Genomic DNA, 23213 nt, shown 5'->3' with positions numbered 1-23213 from the left:
GATCTGATGCAAGTAACAGAGTTTGGCTTCATGTTTGCAAATTACATTTTTGCTCCCCCTCCCCTAAAATTCAACTGTTGTAATGTAAGCCTTATTAGATTTTCTACTTATTATTAACCTGGAGGCCCTCCAGCCTCCTCCCTACTCTCTTTCTTATTCGTTTTTATACTTCTGACCCGATGCAATCTGCCTGCAGGGGCAAATACAGTTATCTCCTTCTAAATTAAAATTGTAACTCATTTGGTACAGTTTACACAAGGCCTCAGCTTTGACACATGCAATTACTATGAACATAGGAGGAACATGATTGCTGAGAGCCACCAGAAATAGAGTTTAATCAGAAAACATGGAGTTGTTCCAACAGATTTATAATTTCACCACTTGCTATTCTTTTATGTTCCAGAGTGTTCGGATAATTAGATACACTGGTTTTTTGCTTCCCAAGAGGCCAGGGAAAGCAAAATTCCTACTTTTACATTAACAAGATGAAATTATAATACAAACAATCCATAACTTTTTTGTTGAAATGACAAATTCATACAACATTAATTTTAGTACTTACAAAATGTTACAAATAATTTGTTCTGTAGTATCGGTGTGTATCTCATAAGGTAGACTTACATGAATTAATTACCCATTCAGATGGATTGCCCAGTCTGCCGGCTTTTACTCACATAAGAACCCCTAGGTAGCTCACCTCACCTATCTTAAAAGGCAGCTTTTTCAAACAGGTCTTTAAAAAAATAAGGTTCACATTTTGTGCCACTGTTAGGGAATGATCCTCCGGTGTAGTGGATCAGACTGCAGATCTGAAAAGAAATGGAGATGTTACAAAGCCAGATTCATAGCCCTGCCTGATCTCTGTGCCTCAGTCTCACCTCTGAAAAAGGAATTTTAAATGTATTTGATCAAGCTCAGTGAAACATAGAGTTAAATCAACAAAGAGACATCACTCACTGTAATTAGACGGAAGATGCAGACTTCAACTATATGCTGCCTTGCATGATGGCATTACATTCTTCTGAGGATAGGGATGTTCATGACTCGATTGCTTTTACAAATAAAAGCATCTGAACAGTCAACATAAATGAATAGATGTGTGCAACATTGCAGGGGTTTGCAGGCTTTTTACTGAGGTCTGAATGCATTCATTTTAATTATATTTTAATATCAAGTTTCCCAGGCTGATGGATGGGCCTCTGGGAGGACTGTGGGTCAAATAAAGAGTAAGGTTACAGAAAAGGGTTACAGAAAATACTTTGGGTAAAGAAAATGCATGGCTGATGATGTGCTCTATAGTATAAATGTGGTCCTGGAGCTCTGGCTGCTTTTTCAAGAGGCCACCTGCTTTCTATTTCTCCTTTTATGTTAGCCATTAATTTTGCTGCCACAGGCACAATTCGTACTTACAAGGTTGGAGGCTCAGACGGGAGCAGCTGCTGTTTCAAATGGCACTACTCCATATCCAAGACAGCCAACCCAGCTGCAACAACATCAGTGACCTGGATACACCAAATTCACCAAAAGATAGATTTTCCCATCCTTAACATACTCTTTTCTGCTGAGTACATAACAGCAAGGTGAATCCATAAGGCTGGAAGGAAACAAATTGCAAGTATGACAAAGTTATGGAAAGAAAGAGTGGCAGAGCAACAAAGAGAAGCAAAGGAGGAAAAAAAAAAAGGAAAAAAGGGATTACATAAATATGAGTGCTGAGGGTGCCAATCTGTCTCAAGCAAACTGGTCTGCAAGATTTTCTGTGTTAGTAAAAACCTAACTTAGGTAATAGTAATAGTTACTGAATTTATAAAGAGGTGGCAAAATAGAGACATGTAGTACCATTATGTTTAAGTCTGGGATGTCTTAGTCCAGCTCCAAAGGCAGATTTATTTTATTTGGCTCCAGGAAGGAGCCCTGAGCCATTGGGATACACTGCCATTCCGGCAGCCTGCGCAACCCCCAGCCCTCTCTCCAGGACCCCACGCCTGGCAGGCTCTGTGGTAAGAAGGTGAAGCGCCTGCAGAGCCATCTCAGGTCTTAGAGAGTTCAGGAGCTGAGCCATGGTCCTGGGCAACCTGTGCTTTTTATTTTTTCAAACCCATTTGTTTTCATCTCAGCCTGTTCTGGGAAAATCCAGCCCAGGGATCCTTGCACCACATTTCCAGAACTGGAAATGCAGGTAATGCAGCTCAAAGAAGCCTGATGCTATTACAGGTGCAGCTCTTGAATTGCATTGATGCTGGTACAAGGATACAAGGAGGCAGGAGCCTGCAGCCAGGAGCAGTGTCAGGGAAGAGGTGGGGGAAGAAAAAGGGAAAGGGACCACAGTGGCCCTGAGCAGTCTGCCTTATGTCACAGTGGAAACACCCCCTGAAGCAGCTGAAATTTCATCATGCCCCAGTGCACCAGGGAGAGTTGGAGCTTGGGAGCAGTGCTCCAGTAACATATGGGGACAGCAAGGTCTCACCGTGAAGCGATTTTGCAATATTCTGAATGGAGAAGAGACTGCCTGTTCCCTGTCCTGTCCAGTATAAGCAGCAAAAGCCATCAGATTAATTCAGTAGCAGCCATGTTCAAAACAAACACAAGGAAGTGGGACACCGCACAGCAGATAGGAGAGCTGAGAAACTCCTCACCTCAGAGGCTGTGGCTGCAAGAAGTCTGGTGGGGCTCAAATGGAGGCTGCAGGAGCGCTTGAAATATCCTGAGTGTTGTAAAAGAGACCACAGAAGGCTCAAGAAATACCTTCAGCTGGGGAAGTTTTAAAACGGAAGTATTTTATAGATTTGTTTTCATTGTTCCCAAGCCGTCTGCTTTTGGACACTGTTGGAGACAGGATAATGGATTAGTTAGCCCATAAGCTGTACCAGTCCAGCCACAACTCTCCTCTTAAGACTGATAAATCCTACCAGCTTCCAGTTAGCAGCAGCTGGGACATTGCCAGGGCTGCAGCTAAACTGCTGTGTTCAACAGCCACATCAGGCCTATCCTCCAAAAATATGCCTAATCCCATTTTTTACCTGTTTCTGGTCTCCACAACATCTTGCAACAATGAATTCTAAACTTTGTTTATAAATTGTGTATATAGGCACTTCATCTTTGTTACTTTAAATACGCCACTTGGCACCTTCATTGAAAGTGCTCTACTTGCCACATTACGAGAAAATAGTAAAAAATTAGGGGACTTTTATCATATTCATTCTCATACATTCATACAGCTCTTTTCTAGCCTGAAGCAGTTCATTTACTTATTTACATTTATTTATAACTGAGTGCAAAATTATTCTCATAAAATGTTAGAAAATATATATCTTAGGAGGTAGCTTTGAGAGTTTAATGTCCCTACTACAGATAAAGCACAGGAATTTAAAGGATAAACAGTTATTTCTACAGGTTATTTGCAATTCCTATTATGGTCTTCTGTTGTGCTGATTTTTCATTGAATACAGACTCTACATTTGTACCAAACTCTTCTGCACCCCTCTGTCCTAGTTCAGACATTTACAGGCACGTAAATTGAGTCTAAGGGAGTTGGTTAGGACACTGAGTACTGTAGTAAGAACATGAAAACACCAAATATTAAGTATAGCAGTGGGGAGTCCACAGCACTTAAAAAGAAAGGACTGAGTAAAGGGGTATGCTGTATTTTTATGATGGCCATGAAAATTGATAGTAACGGTGGCTAGATAGGAATAAGGACAGAATAAAAACACTTTTGTAATTCATTTGATTTGTGATGCTAGACTTAAACTATTCTCACGTGTTTGTAAATACAGATAAAAGCAGATGTATACACTTCCAGTCTAAAGACAAAAATCTCTGTTACCCTCTAGAAATAGTTTGAATTATTTGCTGGACCAGCACAGATTTCCACTAGATGGTGCTCCTAGCTTTAGAAAAGCCATAAACGGATTAACCTGCTTCAATGCAAGGGGAGGAACAAGTTGTTTCTTGGGCTGGTGAACCAATAAATGTGAAGCAGCTTCTTGCAGCTCTCAGTACACCTTCCTATATCCCCGGGCTGCAGTAATTTTGCTCTTTCCCCATGTCTCCTAAGAACTCACAAGCGTAACGTTTTCAATCTCGTTCTCCTTTTCCTACTTCTCCTCCCGGTAACCCTCAGCTGCTGCCCGTGCCCCCAGCTACGAGCTGGCAGCGTGCCTTGGCCAAGCTGCATGAGTGCCCACCAGCCTCAGCCAACAGCCACAAGCCCACTGAGACCACGCTTCAGCCTTCCAACAGCAGGGATTGTCCTTCCAGCCTCAGCTTTTCTTCAGCTGCAGAATTTCGCACAGCCTGTATGACGCCTCTAAGACATCTTCTGCAAAGCAGACTCATGAAGAAACACCATCTCTCAGAAAGCCATTTTAGGAAAAAATATGTCTACACATATATTGTGCAGCTTCTTTAGCTGGTCATCTTCATCCTTCCTGCAATTCTTTTTACCTCCTCCACTAGTGCCATCAGGTGTTACCATCTTCTTAATTTTTGACAGGTAAACAAAAATACCCCACACTTTCCCTAAATAATGTTCCACACAGACACTCACTTTTGCTATTCCATTGGCAGACATTGTAGTGTAGATTGAACCCCCCAAAAGACATTAATTTCTTTGAATTACTGGGTAACACCTGCTGATTCCTTCCCCTACTCCTTTCCATCTGAGCAGCTCTTTCATCAGTCAGCCTGGTACCACCAAGATACATAAGAAGGATGTTGAAACACTGGAGGCATTTCAGAGATGAGCTGCAAAAATGATTGAAGATAGGGAAAAGTATCTCCTAGTGAGAGATTCAAAGAGTTCAAATCTGTCCACTTTAAAAGTGCTTAAGCACCATCAAGTCCCAAGATGGGAAAAGAAAGGTAAGAATTAGTACAGAACAAAAAGATATAGACATAGGTGAGTCCAACACATGATCTGTGGGCAGTGGAGTTGGTTCACCTGCATTTGGGGATACCTAATGCTCACTGGGTGCATGAAGAACAACTGCAGCTAGTTGCCTTTTTTTGCAAGAACTGCCTGTCTTTGGCTCAAAATAGCTACCAGTGGTTGGTGGAACAGACCAATAGCTGGCAGCACCAGCAAAATTTTTGCCTTAAAAGTCTGCTGCTATGGTTCACTAAAGTGAGATTTCTCTTTAGGATGTAAGATTTTTCTCTGACATCTGGAAGATGCGTATTTAAAATTGCTGTAACCAGAGCACTGTTGACAAATGATTGCTGTGACAGGAGCACAGGACACACTGCCATCATGAAGGATAAGTACCCAGGGTTACAATGCATCTGGAAATACCACATACTCATGTGGGCTGCTGGTGGGATTCATGTACCCAATATACTGAGTTTATTCACAGAACGAATACTTCTCTGTTGTTTGGCAGAGTTACAGAGAAATCTGTAGTTACAGTAAGACTGGTTTATCACTCTTAATAGGGAAAGGCAGTTTGTTTTCTTCTCTAGGTTGCAAATCCCTTTAATAATTACTTTGCTAGAAGACAGGAATGGCTGAACTTGGCCCTAGGCTGACTGACAGTGAAATTTGCACCGACAGACAAATTAAGAACTGTGAGGTTGAGGCTGACAGATCCATTTAGCCTACTGTGGGCAAGCAAAATATATAGAAGAAAGGGACAGACAGAGCTGCTAGAAGTTTGAACTTCAGATGTCCCTTCTATGAAATACTGCAACTGATGGGGGCAGCCCACTTTGCCCTACCACTTTCAGCCTTGACTCCATGCTACAGATTGCACACCTGTGTGCCTAGCAAAGCAATGTCCTCAAAGGGAAGCATCACAGACACCAAGTGCTCAGAACAACGCCCAAAACACAGAAAAGAGAGGTGCTGAAGCCTCTGTTGAGACGGTGTATTTGTGGTTGCAGAGATGGTAGCCAAACACCTTTCATTGCAACAAATGGAGGTCTTATGCTCAGCTCTCTTCAGCAGGGATTTGAGATGACGTTGGTTTCTGTTCCACAGCAGAAGCCCTCGGGCTCACTCTATCAGGCTCTCTGACATGTCCTCTTCCATCAGACAGGTGCCTGGTGGATTCAGTCACACTGGTCTGAGGAGCCTGTGATGAAAATATGGCGCAAGCTTATCATGCTTTCCTGAACTTGAAGGCCCTCTCAAGGGCCAGGCAGCCTCCCCCATGCTCACAGGTATATGACTACTAGGTCAACCTAAATAGGTTTGCAGCCTCTTCAGTGCCTGCTGCCAGCTAACGGAAATTGCTACTTAACTTGAAATCCATCAAAGAAGGACAGATATGCACTGCTGCTACACTTTCTGGCATCTGCTCCTTTCAGGAGTTTCCACAGGCAGATGTAGAATCGAGCTCCTTCATTCATTGCTGCAGAATGACCCTGCCCCAATTTAAATGGTAGTGAGTGAAAACTGCTGAGATTTAGCTATCTGTCTGGGCTACCTATATGTAAGGACTCTGCCTGGAAATCACACAGGAACAAGGAGATACACCAAGAAATACCAAGAATTTTGAAACTTATTGAACTTGGTGCAACAAAAATCAAATTCTATCCATCCTACCAACAGATCTGTGTGTGTAAAAAAATTTGGCCTCCACAGAAAAAAGCTTGAAACCAAAAGCTGCACACTCCACGGCTTACGATTAAACATGGCGGAATACAAAGACTGGTTAAAAAAAAATACCAATAAAACAAATACCTGTTGTACAATTTGTCAATGCATCTTTCCTGCAAAATACAATTAAGTTGATCCTCTTTGGGTTCTTTTCTATGAGGAAAGAGCACTAAGCAGCAGTCCCGAGTGAAGAAGAGCAACATGCCAGTGTAACAGAGGTTTGGGGGGGGTTACAGAAGAACACAAGACATTGTGGGTTAATTGACCTGTATCTTTTGCAGAGGGATATAAAATCACAGGTTTTGTATGTGGTCTGTGGCAACAAATTACCTGCATGTAACCAGTTCCTATATGGTAAATGACAGGAGACCAAGAACTGAAAGTATGGTGCATGCATCTTGTGTGCATGAATATAAAAAAATTATTATTATATATTATATTTTTATAGATATGATGCAGTTGCAAAGCTTCTGCTGAACTGGGAGGCTACCAAGCTATATTTCTTGCAAGTCAGAGAATAAGCCAATGACTAGGAATTTGACATTCATCGCAAGGGAGAGGACCATGCTAAGAGGGTGTTCCTCACACGCTGTGGATTCTGGCCTGGTTCATTTTTGGAAAAGCAGTATAGAAGATTCTCTTCATTATGTCAGATATCAGAATGCAGCAAGTCAGTGGTGCAAAAGAGGCAAAATTATGGGAATAAAGTCTTTCCATTCTTTCTGAAGAATCCCAATGAGCAGTTAAAAAGGAGGAGAAAAAAAATGCTTCACACCATAGCAGTAGTTCATCTGAAGAAAAAGCTGTCTTCTGAGAAACCTCCTTTTAAGTCATGGTCATTCCCTTACTTCACAAACACTTCATGTGACAACAACAGCCTCACTGATGCTACAGATACAGAACTTGAGGGTTTTAGGGCAGTTGAGCCCTGAAATGTATTTCAACTTGGCTAGCTGTCACACTTTGCTTTTTCTCTCTGATGCTGACTGTGACCATTGCCCGAGACCCTGGCTGATGGTAGATCTCCTGCATAGTTCATTAGTTTAACTTCCTAGCCAAAGAGGTAAAGTCCACCACTTCCGGAGCAATGGCAGAGCACCACATGACCACCTAAGTTGATCTCTGTATCTTCTGCCCCAAATCCCAGACAGTAACTTTTGCATTAGTTTCTATTTCTATTAAGGAAGACATCAATCTTTAGTAAAAACATCTAGTGGGAGAGATGTAAGCATCTGAAAGGAAGCCTTTGAATGTTTAATTATTTTCTTTCCACTAGCCCTTTCCCAAATCTCCTCTTCTCCAATTTAATTTGAATCTGGACGCTTTTAGCTTCTACTTGCAGTCATTGAATCTTGTTATGATATTGTTTTCTGCAGAGTTAGAGTCATCTACCACTAGAAATCTCCTTAAGTGCATGCAATTATGAATCCTACAGAGTACATCAGACTCCGAATTTCTCACCAGCTGTTTTTTTTCCAGACCGTGGAATATTCTTTTGTGTTCTGCCTGAAACCTCACTTAAAGGCTAGTGTCATTTATGAAGGGAGGGTGTCATACTCTGGTAGCAATCTCACTCATGCCACAAGCAAAGGACTGCCAGGGCAGACACATGCTCAATCCAAGCAGGAGAGCCATGTAATTGCATGTTTATGACATGAGTGGGAGCCTGAATGTTGTGTTGGGAGGATCAGCTAATTCTGGGCTGATGATCCCCTTCCCCTCTTAATAAATTAATCATCTCTGAACACTGTTTCCCTTCTCTCCGGCTCACTGTTAGGTGAGCCAGAAAACTACAGCACATGAATTAAAGGATACAGATAGGGCTGCTCCACTGAGGGGCTACAACCACCAAGCAGGAATGCCAACCACTGCTGCTTCCTGGGTACAGCATGTGAGCAGCTCTGTATCACTAGCAATGCGCAGGGGCAATAATCTCCCCTGCTCCCTTAGCAAATCCTCTGCTGGCTGACCTGTGATTACTGGTAGTTGTGGGTGGAGTTGTGTGAAGTCACACAGATGAGCTTAAACCCCATGTAAAACATTTTGTTTAACAGGGGCTGTCCAGTGGACCATCAGTATGGCTATTATTCTCTGCCACTGTGTAGATTTTCTAAGATCTAGCAATCCTTGTCAAAGCTTTGGGAAAACAATCTGATCCAGCCAGGAACAGCACACTATGAATGAAGCAAGAGTCACTAGCAAGGAGTTCCTGCTGACTAATAACTGGATACCTAGTAACCTCTTTTCCTACCTTACAGAACTGACAAAAAAAAAAAAAAAAAAAATTACCTTTTGGCAAGAGCCAATGAAAAAGTGTCAAACTCTGAGTACAAGATTAGCACTGAAAAGGGCTATGCAATTTATAACTGAATCATTCCAAGTAATTGGTACTACTTGATAGGGTTTTAAACTTTCACATTAAATTAATGCATTCAGGTTTGCCATCCTTATTGCTTGTCATCATGGCTCACTGTTGTAAAATATTTCCATTGAAATGTTACGAACACAAAATGTTGTATTCAAAGAATTGTCTTTTTATTGGCTATATGATCTTGAATTTAAGAAAAGCTGTAGAAAAGTTAGGTACTTTTAAAGTCATATTAATTAACCACTCCAGCACCTAGAAATCATTCATAGCATGAAGAACAGCCAAATGACACTCAGCTCATACAAGAGCCTATCTAAATTTAACTGCTGTATCATGTTAATGAGAGATAAAATGCCCTGTGTCCACAAACAGATGGTGTTAGCCCACATTAATAAACTCACTAGAGAACTTAATATGCTTAGATTTAGATGGGTTATTCCATGGGATGACGCAGTCGATGACGCACCCTGAAGCAACGTATCTGTATTTGGCAGTTCTTTATCATCTTACTTGGTTCTACTGGCTACGCCGTCTGCTCTCCCTGTGTCCTGTCCCGCCTCTGGGTTATCCTGACTGGCAGATATACAGGTGCAGCCCTTTGTGGTTCTTACTTGTGAAAGCCAAACGCAATTGGAATAAACCACTTAACTGTTGCACACCCGTTTTGTATTTTCATACGATCCCTGGATTTTACTGACCCCAGGGAAGACCTGTGCATCCATCTGTATTTGGAGAGCAGTCAAGTGTATCCCTGCTCTCCCCACCCACACACACCCCCCCACACAACACACCCAACCCCACGCCACACACATACACACACTCACTTTATCCCTCTTCCCCCAGCAGAGTGGGGAGGGGTACACAGGTAAGAAGGATATGGCTGCCTGTTTCTGCCTTGCCCTCTCTCATTTAAGGGCTGCAGCTGCCAGGGAGCTGGCATGGGCAGGGGCACGAGCTGGGCATACAGCCACTGGCACCACTGTGAGTCCCATATGGTCTCTTTTTCACTACAGGCTGTGATTTTGCCTCCCTATAATTTGCCTCCCAAGGCAACAGATTGAATCTGGACATTATTGCCCAAGGATCTTTTGGCAGCTCATCCTATTTGTACTTCCAAAAGCGTAAAATGTTTGTATGTTATGTTCTGTGTATTTAGCCAGTCTTACTAGCTTATAGTAAATAAATATTTAAAACATATTAAATAGTAGGCTTTACTACTTCAGAAAAATTAAATGAAGCATTTCATGTGATTGGAAAGTGGTATTGGATGTGATTGGATCATGGTATTAATTTCATGAAGGCTGCTTCTGGTGAATTAATTTATATGAATTTGATCCACCTTATCAGCAATCTCCATGATTATTTTGTTATATGAATAATGCACAAAGCTTCCTAAAATAAAACTTTTGGATATGGCTTTACTCGTCTTCTGAATAATGTTAATTTAGTGCTCTTAAATAAAGGTTGCCTAATACAAAACCTCTGTAAATACACACAGTAACTTAGAAATGAGAAATCATAGGAAGCAGGTGGAAGAGAACATGTGCAAACTGAAAGCTCAAATGTGTTGGGATTCAAAAGGTATTTTCATAAGGTGCTGTAATATTTGCACAAAGATACAAGTGTGGAGTCTGCAGAAAGCTTAAGATATTCTTATTTACTTTATATAATGTGATCTGGAAGATAGAAAATGTTGACTCCATATTCCAACTTGCAGAAATTACCATGACAGTCATATAGAGCTTTAGCTGCTGTATACCTGGGCATGGGCTTTAAATATGGGCAGAGAAAAATTGCTTCTTTTGAGCCTAAGTACATCTGTAGAATTTGATAAGCATGCATATTCTACTTGCAAACCACAGATGTACCTGAAAAGTCACAGAAAAGAATTAAAGGGTTTAATTCCATACCTTCCAAGATTATCTTATGTCAGGGAGAGACTGTTCATTTCCTTAGGATTGCTCTTTCCTACTGGGACTAGAAACAGAGTGTTTTTAGCTAAGACATTCAGAGAAAAAAGAGGAAGAAGGTGTATGGATGAAAAAGAAATGAACACAGATATAGAGGGCTACAAGCATAGTAAAGCACTGAAAAACATTTGCTACTTCAATTTGTACCTAGTCCCTTTTATCTGTCCTCTTTGTTCATCTTCAAATACCTTGTATGTGTGGCGTTTACCACGATGTGGTTTTTCATGTAAGAACTGAGAGGATTTAGTCTAGATCTGAACCATCTCTAAGAACCAATACATTTAAAGTTCAGTGAGATATTACCAGAACCACCATGGCCTCCTTCTTCTGGGTTTCAGTCTAAGAACAATAAGGAAGAAATAAAATACAAAAGGTGAATGGGGATGCTCTTGATCAAGTGATCAAGTATGAGGCAGATCTCAGATCCCAGAGCGATTTGTTCCACGTCTTGGATCAGCCTTTGAAAGAGTTGAGCAAGGCTCCAGCTGTCCAAAAACTCTTTTCATCAACTGCGGAAGGATGGAATCAGCACGCACTGCTCCTTAAGTTCTCTCACCCTCTTAACGCTGAGTGTTTCCAGTGGTGTGCAGGGGCAGGGTTTGTGAACAAGTGTGGACAGCTCAGCAACCTGGCAAAGACTCTGCGACACCTCACACCTGTGCCTTCTCCTACTCCAGTACTGAGAGGCCATCGTCAGATGGGAACTGATGAGTTTGTTTGCCATAGCAGAAACCAAGGTCGTGTGTGAATTGTAACACTGGGAATCCTGAGGTGAAAAGTACATATTAAGTGAACAATTATTTCTTGAAAACCCTGAATGAGGGAGCTCTCATCCATTTTTTTTTTTTTTTTTTTTTGGTCACAAGGGCCTCTTGTTTCTTCAGGCTGACACATCCAAGATAATACAGCACTATCAAAACAAGAAACTGCTGTTCTTCCCACGGACCTGCCACTAACTCCAGCCATTCCTTTCCTGATTCAAGAAAGTCAGATGGATTCTGCATTTCCTCACAAATCAGAAGAAAAAACATGAGCACATTTTGATTTCAAAATCTGTACTACTGTTAGTAAGTCAACATGAACTTATTTTTCTCTTCACTGAATATATTTTTTTCAAATATTTTGCAAACCTTTCCTGGTTTAAACACTGAATAGATTTGCAATGGGAATCATGAGGGAAAAAATAAGAAAGAAAAAAAAAAAAAACTTCTGGAACATGTGAAATCCACTGTAGAAAAGTCATTTTAAGGGTGGAAGTGTTCCTGAATTGTGCTTGAATAGGTATCAGCTGATTCTACCAAATGGACATGAAGGTCAAGGACCATCATAAAAATCAAAGCAAGGACTTTTCCTAGGCATGAATTTTTTTTTTTTTTTTTAAATAAAGTTCAGTGCTGTGGTCAACATATTTGCTTTTTATGACCATTTATTTGATTTATTTTAGACAAAACCACTTCAGTTTAGCTGTTAAATATTGAATACTCCTTTTCCTACTTCAAGGCTCACAGAAGCATATTTCGTAATTAATATTTGTATGCTTTTTATACATGAGTCCTCTTATTTGTACAGCTCCCTGTGAATGACAGAAAGGACCAATTAGAGCTTTTGCACACCAGGGTAGAATGGCACTTATACGTTTGTGCAGTCTCATTCTAATGGTTTCAGGTTCCACAGTTTCCCTGAGGAGATTATTTGAGAGCTTACTGCAATCTATTCTCATGATAGTCAGCTTCAACATTTCCTTTTCCAATTGTATCATAATACACTTACAGCCAATGTAATGTATCACACATTTTCTCCTTTTGTGAAGCAAGGTAGATTCTATAAATCCTGCAACAAATTCAACACCTCTTCTTGTGTCCTTGTAAATCCTTATTAGATGAGCCATGTAGCATATGCCAGCCTTGACAGCAACATCATAGTTACAGCTTTTTTTGTGATTTGCACAAAAAAAGTAGCAATCAAACCCCGATACTATAGACATACTTTATTCAATCTCCAAATTAATTCACAAAAAGAAAAAAGATACTTGTTTTTAAATAATTGTATTATGCTGTATGAGTGTGAAATACTTCCCTTTTTTATGCACACTTGCAGAGTCTTACGCCTGTCTTCTCAGGGTCGCATAATAACATTCCAGGAGCAAGTTTCATCATGTCTCTCTGAAAGGATCCAAATAAACTTTCCAGTTCACTGCACAGAAAGCAGTAGCATCATGTAAGCGTGGCTTATTCTGCCCTGCCATGTGGGCTGGTCCCTTCACCGCTCTGTTTATCGTATGCCAAACTGGTTTGCTTGCAGACTCCCAGCCTGCCTTTCCCATTCAAGCCCTGCCATGGGATTGCCCCTGTTCCAGGGCTCACGCTCAGCTCCTTCACTGGGTGAATTTTCTTTCACAAGAAACACAGCTTAGATCCACCTTTTTACAATTACAGATGAAAGGGACTGCAGAGATGGGGAATCACGTTCCTGCAAATCTAAGAAAGCTAGGGTCTACATTCTAAGTTATCGTCTTAAGTTATACTCATCACAGCAGAATTTTAAAGAAAAAAATGAGAAGCAAAATCCAGGGAACCAGCTCTTAACCTCCTAATAGTTCATGTATGTTCATATAGACTCTAAAACAACCTAGAAGATGGCCATCACAACTCATGGAACATTATTCCTACCCAACAAATGAGTTCTATAAAACTACAAAGTCTCCTGGAAATTCTTTCAGGTGGTAGAGATGTGGTAATTAGAAAACAATAGACAAAACCCATGAAAGCGGTAATAAAAAGTTAGAATATTGCTTGAGCACTCAGTCATACAGAACAGGTGCTCCAATAGCGAAGGTTTAAGAGCTCACTGCAGGGGGGTTGGGCTAGATGACCTCTAAAGGTCCCTTCCAACCCAAAGCATTCTGTGATTCTATGATTCTATAAAGGAACAGGCAGGTGTCTAATACTCCGCTAGATTTTACAGCTGTGGAAGATGCTACAAATACCAAAACCCCTGATGCGACTAATAATAGTATTAGATCATTTTTGGAAGCTGGCTTTAGAAAACTAATAAAACACAACTAGCTGAACGAAAGAAGCCTGCTTGCATCGCACAGCTGAACCTGTTCCAATACACTCATCGCATCTTGCGTCCTACGCCTACCGGCCGGGGAACGAGGGCATGCGCTGGAGCCCTCCGATGGGCTGCGTGCTGGGTAGCCGGTGGCCACCAACTCCTGCCTGCTGCCCGGGGCAGGGCAGCTTCGACTGGCTGGCAAGGCGGGCAGATCCCAACCCCTCCCTGGCCACGCGGTGTGCGGGCCCCGTTAGAGGGAGTCTCTGCTTCATTCTTCAAGAAATCTGTCGTTTATTACTGAAATCAGCCCCATATGGCTGAACTCATCGCTGCCTTGAAGTCACGGGAGAGGGAGCAAAGGAGAGGGCAGCCAAATCGTTTGGAATGCGGCTAAAATACTTTAGAGAGTTTAAGGTTAAAAGGGATCATTGGATCACATACCCTGACCGTGGGCCAAGGTACGTCTTATCACTAGTCCCAAACTGAACCAAGGAGCTTGTTCATGATTAGGAGAGTTACGTTTGCATTAGGTTATCTCAGCTCCTGACCACTGGTTCTTCTTCTATGTTTTTTCTACTGTTTTGAAAAGCTTTAGCATGCGGTACTTTTTCCTTGTGAGGGTATTTGAACACTGCAGTACAGCCAAGTCTTGCAGATCTTTTTGACAAATTAGACTGATGTAGCTTTTTTCATGTATTGTTGCAAGAGATTTCCTCCAGTCCTGTTATATTTTGGCAGGTCTTTTCTGCACCACCTGATCTTTAACGTCAGAGCTGTTCGAGTCTCACCTTGTTCGAGTCTCAGCCTCATTAATAGACACAGTAATTGATTTCCTGAACACTAATCCTGGTAGTACATCCAACAGTCATACTGGATATGTTGCACTGGGACCTTATCTGTAATAGCTTGCTTGAAATTGCTTTTAGACAATCTTTTCCAAGGCACAAGTTCTCGTTCCAGAGGCGTGGCTTGTATTCTTGGAAAATATATACACATTTGGCTGTAAAAGCCCGTTTGAAATTGTTAATTTCACTAAGCAGTCCAGATGACATTGCAGTTGCTCTCACAGTAGTTTAGCAAGTTGCCATTGAGCACATCCACAGATTTTACTAACAGTGAGTTTATTTTGGATCTTTGGTTAAAATCTTGAAAGACGCTGAGCCTGCAGAACCTTGCAAACGCTAATATCATGAAGACTAACCTATGAAAATTTTTCTGATCTTTCAAAAGTTGAAAACTATTTATCTGTTTAACACATTAACCGTTTAATAGCATTAGCCATTAGAAGTATAGATGGTATTAATCATAGGACTCAGAGACCACTTTGCAGTTCTAAGCCTAATGATTAGGAACTGCAGAGTCACAATGTTTTTGCGGTTACTTTTATCAATTTACCTTTAAATCTCACCAAATAAGGCTGTCAGAATTGTTTTGTAAGACCTGTGAGGTGATGGATACTAGGGATATCTTACATATTTATCAAATGGTTTATGTATTTTTCCTATCGTTTTGCCTGCGGCTGATCAGTTAAGCAGTCAAGAACTGTACAGGTCATTCTGCTTGATCTTTTGAAAGCGGGCAGAACACGAGGGCTTTTTTTATTTCTCAAGAACGCGAAGCTTTATTAAACCCCAAACAGAGGTACTTCCTTAGCCAACTCTGTCAAGGTCCCAGGGTGCAAATTAGCCGGACTCTCCATTACAAAAAGCCTAGGTTTGCTCGGAGAAGATTCCCCCCGGACTTGACCAGCACCTCGCCACGTGATGCGAGTACCACATCTTGCTTCTCCCAGGTACGGCACCGACGTTCATTCAATACTATCGACCGCCCGCGTCCTTACTGCTACAGCGGCTCAGAACCACCTCCACCTCAGAGAGGCTCCCCTCACCCCTCTGGTTTTTCAGGCTGAAGAAGCCCCCGCAGCTGCCCCGCAGCACCCCCGCTCAGGGGCCCGAGCCAGGCGCCAGCCCCGGGGCGCACCCCAGCAGCGGCGGCGGCGGCCCCCTACCCGCCCCATCCCCCCCCCCCATCACCGCCCCGGCCGCCGGTGCCCCCTCAGCCGCCCCCTCCCCAGCCGCCAGCGACACCCTCCCTGCCCCTGCCCGTGTCAGGGCACCAGCGCGGCCGCGCAGCCCCGACCGCCGCCTCCCCCGGGGACCCCGGCGGCGCCTCAGGGCGGGGGGGGGGGGGGGGGGGGGCGGGGGGGGCCGCGCTCCCGCCAGGCCCCGCGGAGGAGGGGGCGGGGGGGAACGGTCGCCGGGTGGGCGCGCGAGTGCGCGCGCGGCAGGGGGGCGGGCGGGAGGCAGGCAGGGAGGGTTGTGCGCGCGCCCCCCCCCCCCCGCCCCTTCCCGACGCGGAAACCGTCGCCGAGCGGAGCCGCGGTAGCCGGCGCGCAGGGCGCATGCGCGGGTCCCCAGGAGGGCGGGGGCCGGTGTCTAGTGGCGAGCGAGCTGGCTGCCGGTGCCCGCCCGCCCGCCGCCGCTGCCGCCGCTAGTTGGGGGAACAGCGGTGGCCGCCGAGCTGTCCGCGCCCTCTGCCGTGCTGGGCCCGCGCGTAGTCCTGCCCCGCCATGAAGTTGAGCAGCCGCGGCCGGGGATGCTGCGTGGCCGGCAGCCGGGAGCGCGGGCCGCCGCCGCGGAGCCCCTTCGTGCACCAGCTGCGCCTCAGCCCCCTGCAGAAAGCCAAGGTAGGGGCGTGCGGGCCCCGGCTCCCCCCCCCCCCCCCCCCCCCCGCTTCCCGCCGCCGCCTCCTCCTCCTCCTCCTGCCGCGCCTCCTCCGCGGCGCACCGGCTGGCGGGCCGCGTCCTGCGGCGGGCGGGGGCACTCTGCCGCCGGCGCTTTGTGAGCCGCCGGGGGCGGCGAGACCGGGGGAAAACGGGTGCGGGTGTGCGCGAGGCGGGCTTGCCGGGGTGGGCGGCGCGGTGCCGGGGGCGGCCCTGAGGCCGGGGGCGGCGGGGGGCTCGCGGGGCCAGCGGCCGTTGGGGCGCCCACCGCCCGCCGGGCGTCTTCCTTGACTCTGCACCGCTGCCTTCTGTTAAAAAAAGGAAAAAAAAAAAAAAAGTCCTTTTTTTTTTATGTGTGTTTTTTTGTTAATGGGGGGCAGGGGACTAGTTCTGTGGAGGCGCTCTCTTCCAGCGGCAAGTTAAGGTATGCCTGGGCCGAGGCATCCCTCGCATCTGAAGTTTGGCCCCTGGGTAAATAATCCCTGCGGCATAATTTACGCATTGTACAGGTAGCGTGAGATGACAAGAATCGGTATTAAAAGGCAAATTTGCAGTTGCGTGCCTTTTTGTTTTTTTTTTTTAACCCCCCCCCCCCCCCCACCCCATGCCACTGCCTCACTCGTTCCACAGTGAGCAGTAGGTGGTTGGGTGTTCAGAGTGCATGGCTCTTGTCTTAGGCTTTTGGTAACATCTGGGTCGGCTTGCTGGATGAAGAAATACCATCAAAGCCTCACCTAATAAGGCATTGGCCATTTCTGTTATTTTCATCACGGTAATACTTCATTTCCTTAAAGCTGTTGTCTTGGGGGCCTAACAGCCTACAGTACCCATCAACATGGAGATTAAGATCCGCTAATATTGAACCTTGCGGATCAAGGTGCTTTGGATCCAATGTTAATAAATTGACGTTCTGAGTGAAGTTCATTGTTGCGTTGCCCTCTTGCTGTCCAGATACTTAACGCAAGACACGTATGGCCCGATTTACAAAACATCAGAATGTGCCTCATGTTGTCTATCTGGCAGCCAAGGAATTCGTAGTAGACTCCAGTGGGAAAGGGTTTTTTAAATCAAGTTTCCCAGAATGATACAGTTAAATGCTGAATTCAGCGGTTACTGATAAATTGTTGTTTGAATGGGAAAAGGGAGAAAAGGTTTGTGTTGTTTGCCTCATTTAGTTTATGCCTAGAGCTTCCTCAATAAATCACATAGTTGTAATGATTTCTTTTCCGTGTAACCCTGCTTCGTTCCATAAGTCATTTTCTACATAATTAATGAGGTAGAAGGAGCAGAGAGAAGCAAAGATAGCATGTGTTCATATGGACTAAGATTGTGTCTAACTATAACAATAACAATGTTGTATTTTTGCAGTGTTAATGTATCTTTTTAATGTCACTTTCTGCTTGGTTATCTATAAGGAATTTTAGAAATACTGTTGGGAGGGCAGAGTGCCAGTTTCACAGTTTTTGCAGTATTGAGTCTCATAGGAGCTACTGGCACTGCTGATCTGCTGTTAGTCCTAACAGACATTTAGCCACTTTACCAGTGAAGTGAATGGTCGTAGAACATACCTGCCTTCTGTGTGGGCTGCCCTGTACATCTGTACGAGACATGAGCTTTGCCATTGGATTTCAAGGATTTGTTATTTTCAATGAAAACTGCAAGATGCTCTGCAGTTTTTTACAGTGTGCAGACCAAAGGAATAGCCTTACCAAAGAGCGTGGCTTAGTCTTGCTTTTTAAGTGAGCAATCTTTTATTGGTGTACAGCGGCACAGAGTTCTTTAACCCAGCCTTTCTCACCGTCTTATTCTTGCAGTTTTATGTGAGGAAAAAGGCACACAAGCTGACATAGAGAACTGTGATAGATTTTCTCCTTTGCCTTAATCGTGCTCTCCTAACCTCTTCACTGATTAAAAGAAAAGTTGTGCTTGAGATAGAGGCTGTTAAAGAGCTGTGGAACTGTTCCAGTGATGAGAAATGCTGCTCTCCCAGAAAGGGAGACTTCTTGAATGGGGAGGCTGCTTTACAGTCAATTACAGCAGAGTGTGTGCTCTCTTCCATACAGTCCTGGCCTGTTACTGAGGGTTCGGTATGAAGTATTACAGCTGAACTCACTTCCTGTTCAGCTGTAGGCGCGTATTGTGTCCCAGGTCTTTCTGTCTGCCCAGGGAATCAAACAGGGGTGAGTTCTGGGATTGCAAAGCCTATGGAGGAAGGTTAGGAACATGTAGGGGTTTGGAGGTACGTGAAGAAGTTGGTGAGCACAGGGGACTGGGCGATAAGACTGCTTTGTCTGATGGTCTGTTGTTGATGGTCTGTCAGATAGCCCCATTATCTTCACTGCTACTTCATCCCTCCCTCATCCTGCGCTCTGCAAGAGGTTAGATTAGCTTTTTTGCTCATTAATACAACTCAAAGTAAATGCATTTTAGAACATTTCAGCCTGAGACTGTGGGAGTGGGGGAAAAAAAAAAGGTAGAAAGTAAGAGGAACTGCAAAGAGGAAGAACAGCAGCAAAAATGAATCCATTTGAGTGCCAAGGAATTGTTCACATCATCTTTTACTGGCTTCATAAAAACTGGGAGGTATCAGGACTGTAAAAGCAGTAAGGCTGTTTGAGAACTGAGTCTCATGCTTCCTGTAGAAATGATGGCTATTTCACTCTGATCTGAGGGTGACAGTGAGGGTTGTTCATCCTAGCATCCTCTGGGCACCTATCACATAAGTTAAAGCTCTTGATTCTAGTTACCTCCACAGAACAGGCAGAAGCATTACTGGAGCTGTCACAAAGTGTTCATAGCTTTGTTTCCCTGCCACTTAAAAACACAATGCAGTGCTATTCTCCTTGCTTCCAGTGTTTCTGGCCCTTTTATTGCACCAGTGCTGGTGTTCTTTTGGTGCCTTGGTGAGCTGATTTGGCTCATTAAACCAGCAGGTTATTGTGTTTTTCCATATTCTGATTGTTTTCTCTTGCTAGGATTGCTTTTCTGCACTCTAATGAGCTGTATTGGCTCATTGCAAGCTCAGATTAGTGCAAGAGCTGACTCAAAGGGAGGATTGAGGGGAGAGTGAACAGGACCACCCTCTTTAGCAGCAATGATCTGTTAGATTGGCTTAGCTGCACATGAAAATTTCTACTCCTGTATTTATCTCCATGATTGTGTCAATCAGGGAACTTGCAGACTGGAGAAGCGGGTAGTAAGAGAGTTGCTGAGGGATGAATTTCTAGCTCTTTCAGTGCCATCTTTGGTGAATTGAGGCTATAGGGATGATAATAGTGAGGAAGTGAAAGTGTGGGGCAAGATGTAGTCTCTATCTGATATGTTTAAAAGAAAAATCAAAACGTCTACCATGTTACATGTGCAGTTCATTATTCTGTTTTCTTGGTTCAGTATGTGACCATTACTTTGTAATAAGCTATGGAAATTTTGTTGTGAATAAACTGGTTTTTTATGATGTTTCTCACTGTATTGCTAATTTCAAAGAAGCATTTTTTTCAGCTTCTCTGTGCGTGAGAGAGATGGTACTGACTTTCAAGACAGGAAGCAGAGACATACAGAAGGAGAAACAAGGATACTCTGTGATTCTCTTGCTTAGTGCTTAGATACGGAGGACCTGGTGTTTTGCAGAACTTAAAAAGGACTTAAGTTTATATTTTATGCCTTCATTGTAAGTTCATACTCAGATCTGAACGCAGAGTCTCTAAACGAGGAGAACATATGATACCTATTTAGTTTAAGTGACTTGCCTTTCATCAGATTGAAGCACTTCTGATAGAAGAATAGAGTACAGTTTCCCAGGGCAGCCTTCTGTTACAAGCTGTAAGAGCATCCTCTCCCTTCCTGCTCTCCATGGGTCTTTCACAGCGTACACTTCAACTTCTGAAAAACTAAGTAGGATCCTGTAGACCAGCAAATGTTAAATGAGCTGTAGTCAAACCTCTCTTGAGAAAATCGGTCATGAGCTGAACCTCCCAAGGTACAGCTCGAGATGGACCTTTAGGGTTTTTTTAAATGTATCTCAAAACACAGGTGTTATATATGACTTATTACCAGATAGAATTCATAGTTTTAATAGAAAACATGTCTGGGTGAATGTCCTAAATATGTGGAAATACAATCACTGAAATAAGATGTCTGTACAAGGTCAGACCAGGAGTGTATGTATCCTGGATTCTGATCTCTGACAGCAGCCAGTGGGGGGCAGGATCTTCTCCGTTTGTCTGTCTGACAATGACACTACTGCTGTACATAGTTTTTATGGGATAGCAGCTTTCTTACCCAGGAAGGTGTCTGCATGGAGATGTAGACTGAACTACCTTTCAAATGTTACATCTCTGTTGATTCCTAACCTTCTTCAGAGGCCAGACATACTTCATTCTTCACTCTCCTACCAAATTTCTTGTGTGGACTGGTACTGCATTACCACCTGCTAAAAAAGAGGCTGGTGTCACAGCCAGACCCCATACACCTGTGTATGTGGAACTGCTTCTTACTTCTTCCACCACTGCTGTCTCTGGACACAGAAGACCAAGAGACCTTTTCCACACACTTATGCCATCTTTCACAACCTTATGGATGCAACTACTGCTTCCGTTCTGCGATGTGGCTCTGAAGTAATGTTGATACAAAAGATTGCTACAGAGATGCAAAGGACTGAATAGCTTGCCACCAGTCACCTGACATTCAGCTTTGTCCTGGTATAGGAGGAGGCTCTGAGGAGTGGGAGGGAGAGGGTGTGAATCCCAGAGGACTCTGTCCTCACCTGCATTTTGTTTCCCTTTTTTTGTGACAGCTGGTCCTTCTCATCTTACAAGCCTAGAAGGCAGCTGCTCTGTCTTCTCCAGTATGCAGATGAATGCTCCCCTGTTTGCTTCCAGACATGGTGGTCTTGTCTATGGATGCAGAATTGCATGAGTTGGTATGACTTCAGTGCTTGTCTGACTGTTGCCAGTTTAGGAAGTTGAACTGGTTTATCTGGAAAACTAGCCTATCAAAGAAAAAAAATTCCTTTTTCTTCTGATTCTGCAAATTGAAGCAGTCTACCCAGGCACTGGAATCCTGTTTTGGGAAGTGAGACCATGTTTGTTATGAGATCATGGTGCCAGTCTGAACCATCACTATAAAATCTGGTATTGCAGCAGGCTGGTAGCTTAGGGTTTGAAACTGGTAGCTTAGGCTTTTCTCCTGCTGTGTGTTCCCTGCCTCTACCCTAGATCTACAGGTTTGTGCAGCTACAGGGTGAGTTGGGTATTGAGCTGTTTTGGGAAGTGAAAGGAAGCAGGAACTGATCAATGGAAAACTGAGCTGCATGATGACTAGACCTGCATCAGGGGAGAGAAGAAGAATATGAATAATGCTTTCCACAGCAGCCTGGAGATGCATCAGATTAAGCATAACATGAGACAGCAGCTTATGTCTCATTACTCATGCTTGCCCAGCCATTGTGATGCTGAAAAGTACTTTTCTACCTCATTTGGTGCACCTGTGAATATGTAGCATATTTCCTTTTGAATTCTCTTTCTTTACATGGCCCTTCTATTTCATAGTGTCACCTTCATCTTCTGCTAGCCTCCACTGTACAGCTTGAGGAGCATTGGTGCTACCCCAGTCAGCTTCAAACAGTTTTCAGTTCCCCCTCTCTCCCTTAGCCAGCCATCTGAAGCTATACCCTCTTCCACTTCAAGAGCTTTTTCTTTTCTTCCTGTCCTTTGAGTGAGAAAGGTGGGACTCTTGGCTCCTGTTTCCTGGAGCAAGTGGATCATTGTACATATAGTTGCTAAGTTGTGTTTTATGGAGGACAGTAGGGAACAACTCCAAACATCTCAGGAAAGGCCCTACTTTTGAGAGAATTCTTGAAAACACTGTGGGAGAAGTTCCAGCATGACATGTTTCTCACCAAAGTTGAAGGCAGAGGGCTGACTTGCTGGGAATGGGCTTTCCAAGAAGAGCAGCACCGGGAGGAGGTGCAGAAGCAACTAGGTTCACCGTGGCTTCCTACGGGAGGACAGCTTCTTGAAAACCTCTGCTTTCCAGGGGGTTGTGCCTGTTAGCGCAGGCCTGGGACATAAACTCGTATGCGTGTCTGGATGTTTGCCCACGGGTATCTCTGCAGCGTGTTCCCCACTGTGGTTCCCCGCAGCTTCTGGTTCCAAGAACATACAACAGAGGAACTGGTTCCTGCCCAGGCCTGGAAGAGCTTTCTAGGTTGGGCCCTATATTGCCATGTCAATGCACCCTGGCTGGTAGCTGCTGAGATGGACTGACCTCTCTGAAGTGCAGTAAGATTTGCAACACACCCATGCTAAATATTTACTTAATGTGAGGGTGCAAAAAGGGAAAAGAGCATGCGGATGTATTCACTGACAAACACATGGGTCTGAAGAAGTGTGGAAAGCTAAGACTGCATTAACTTTAAAGTGTGTGCTGTGTTTCAGCTATAATTAAGATGGTTGAATACAAAATTGTTACACATGTGCTGGTTTTGTCTGGGATAGAGTT

At 44.0% G+C, this 23213-nt stretch overlaps 1 protein-coding gene across 1 annotated transcript in view; it reads left to right on the top strand.

Moving 5' to 3' along the window:
• The first annotated feature begins 16547 nt into the window (after nt 1-16547).
• The window catches only part of LPCAT1 (lysophosphatidylcholine acyltransferase 1), a 59092-nt gene continuing 52426 nt past the window's right edge, over nt 16548-23213 (top strand). Inside the window, exon 1 of the mRNA XM_075705586.1 lies at nt 16548-16679. Coding sequence (XP_075561701.1) covers nt 16563-16679 — 117 coding nt within the window. The 5' untranslated portion in view covers nt 16548-16562. The remainder of the gene's footprint in view (nt 16680-23213) is intronic.

The sequence above is a fragment of the Pelecanus crispus genome, chromosome 2 (assembly GCF_030463565.1).
Source record: "Pelecanus crispus isolate bPelCri1 chromosome 2, bPelCri1.pri, whole genome shotgun sequence".
NCBI classification, from domain to species: domain Eukaryota; kingdom Metazoa; phylum Chordata; class Aves; order Pelecaniformes; family Pelecanidae; genus Pelecanus; species Pelecanus crispus.
This window is presented reverse-complemented; position numbering and strand designations above follow the sequence as displayed.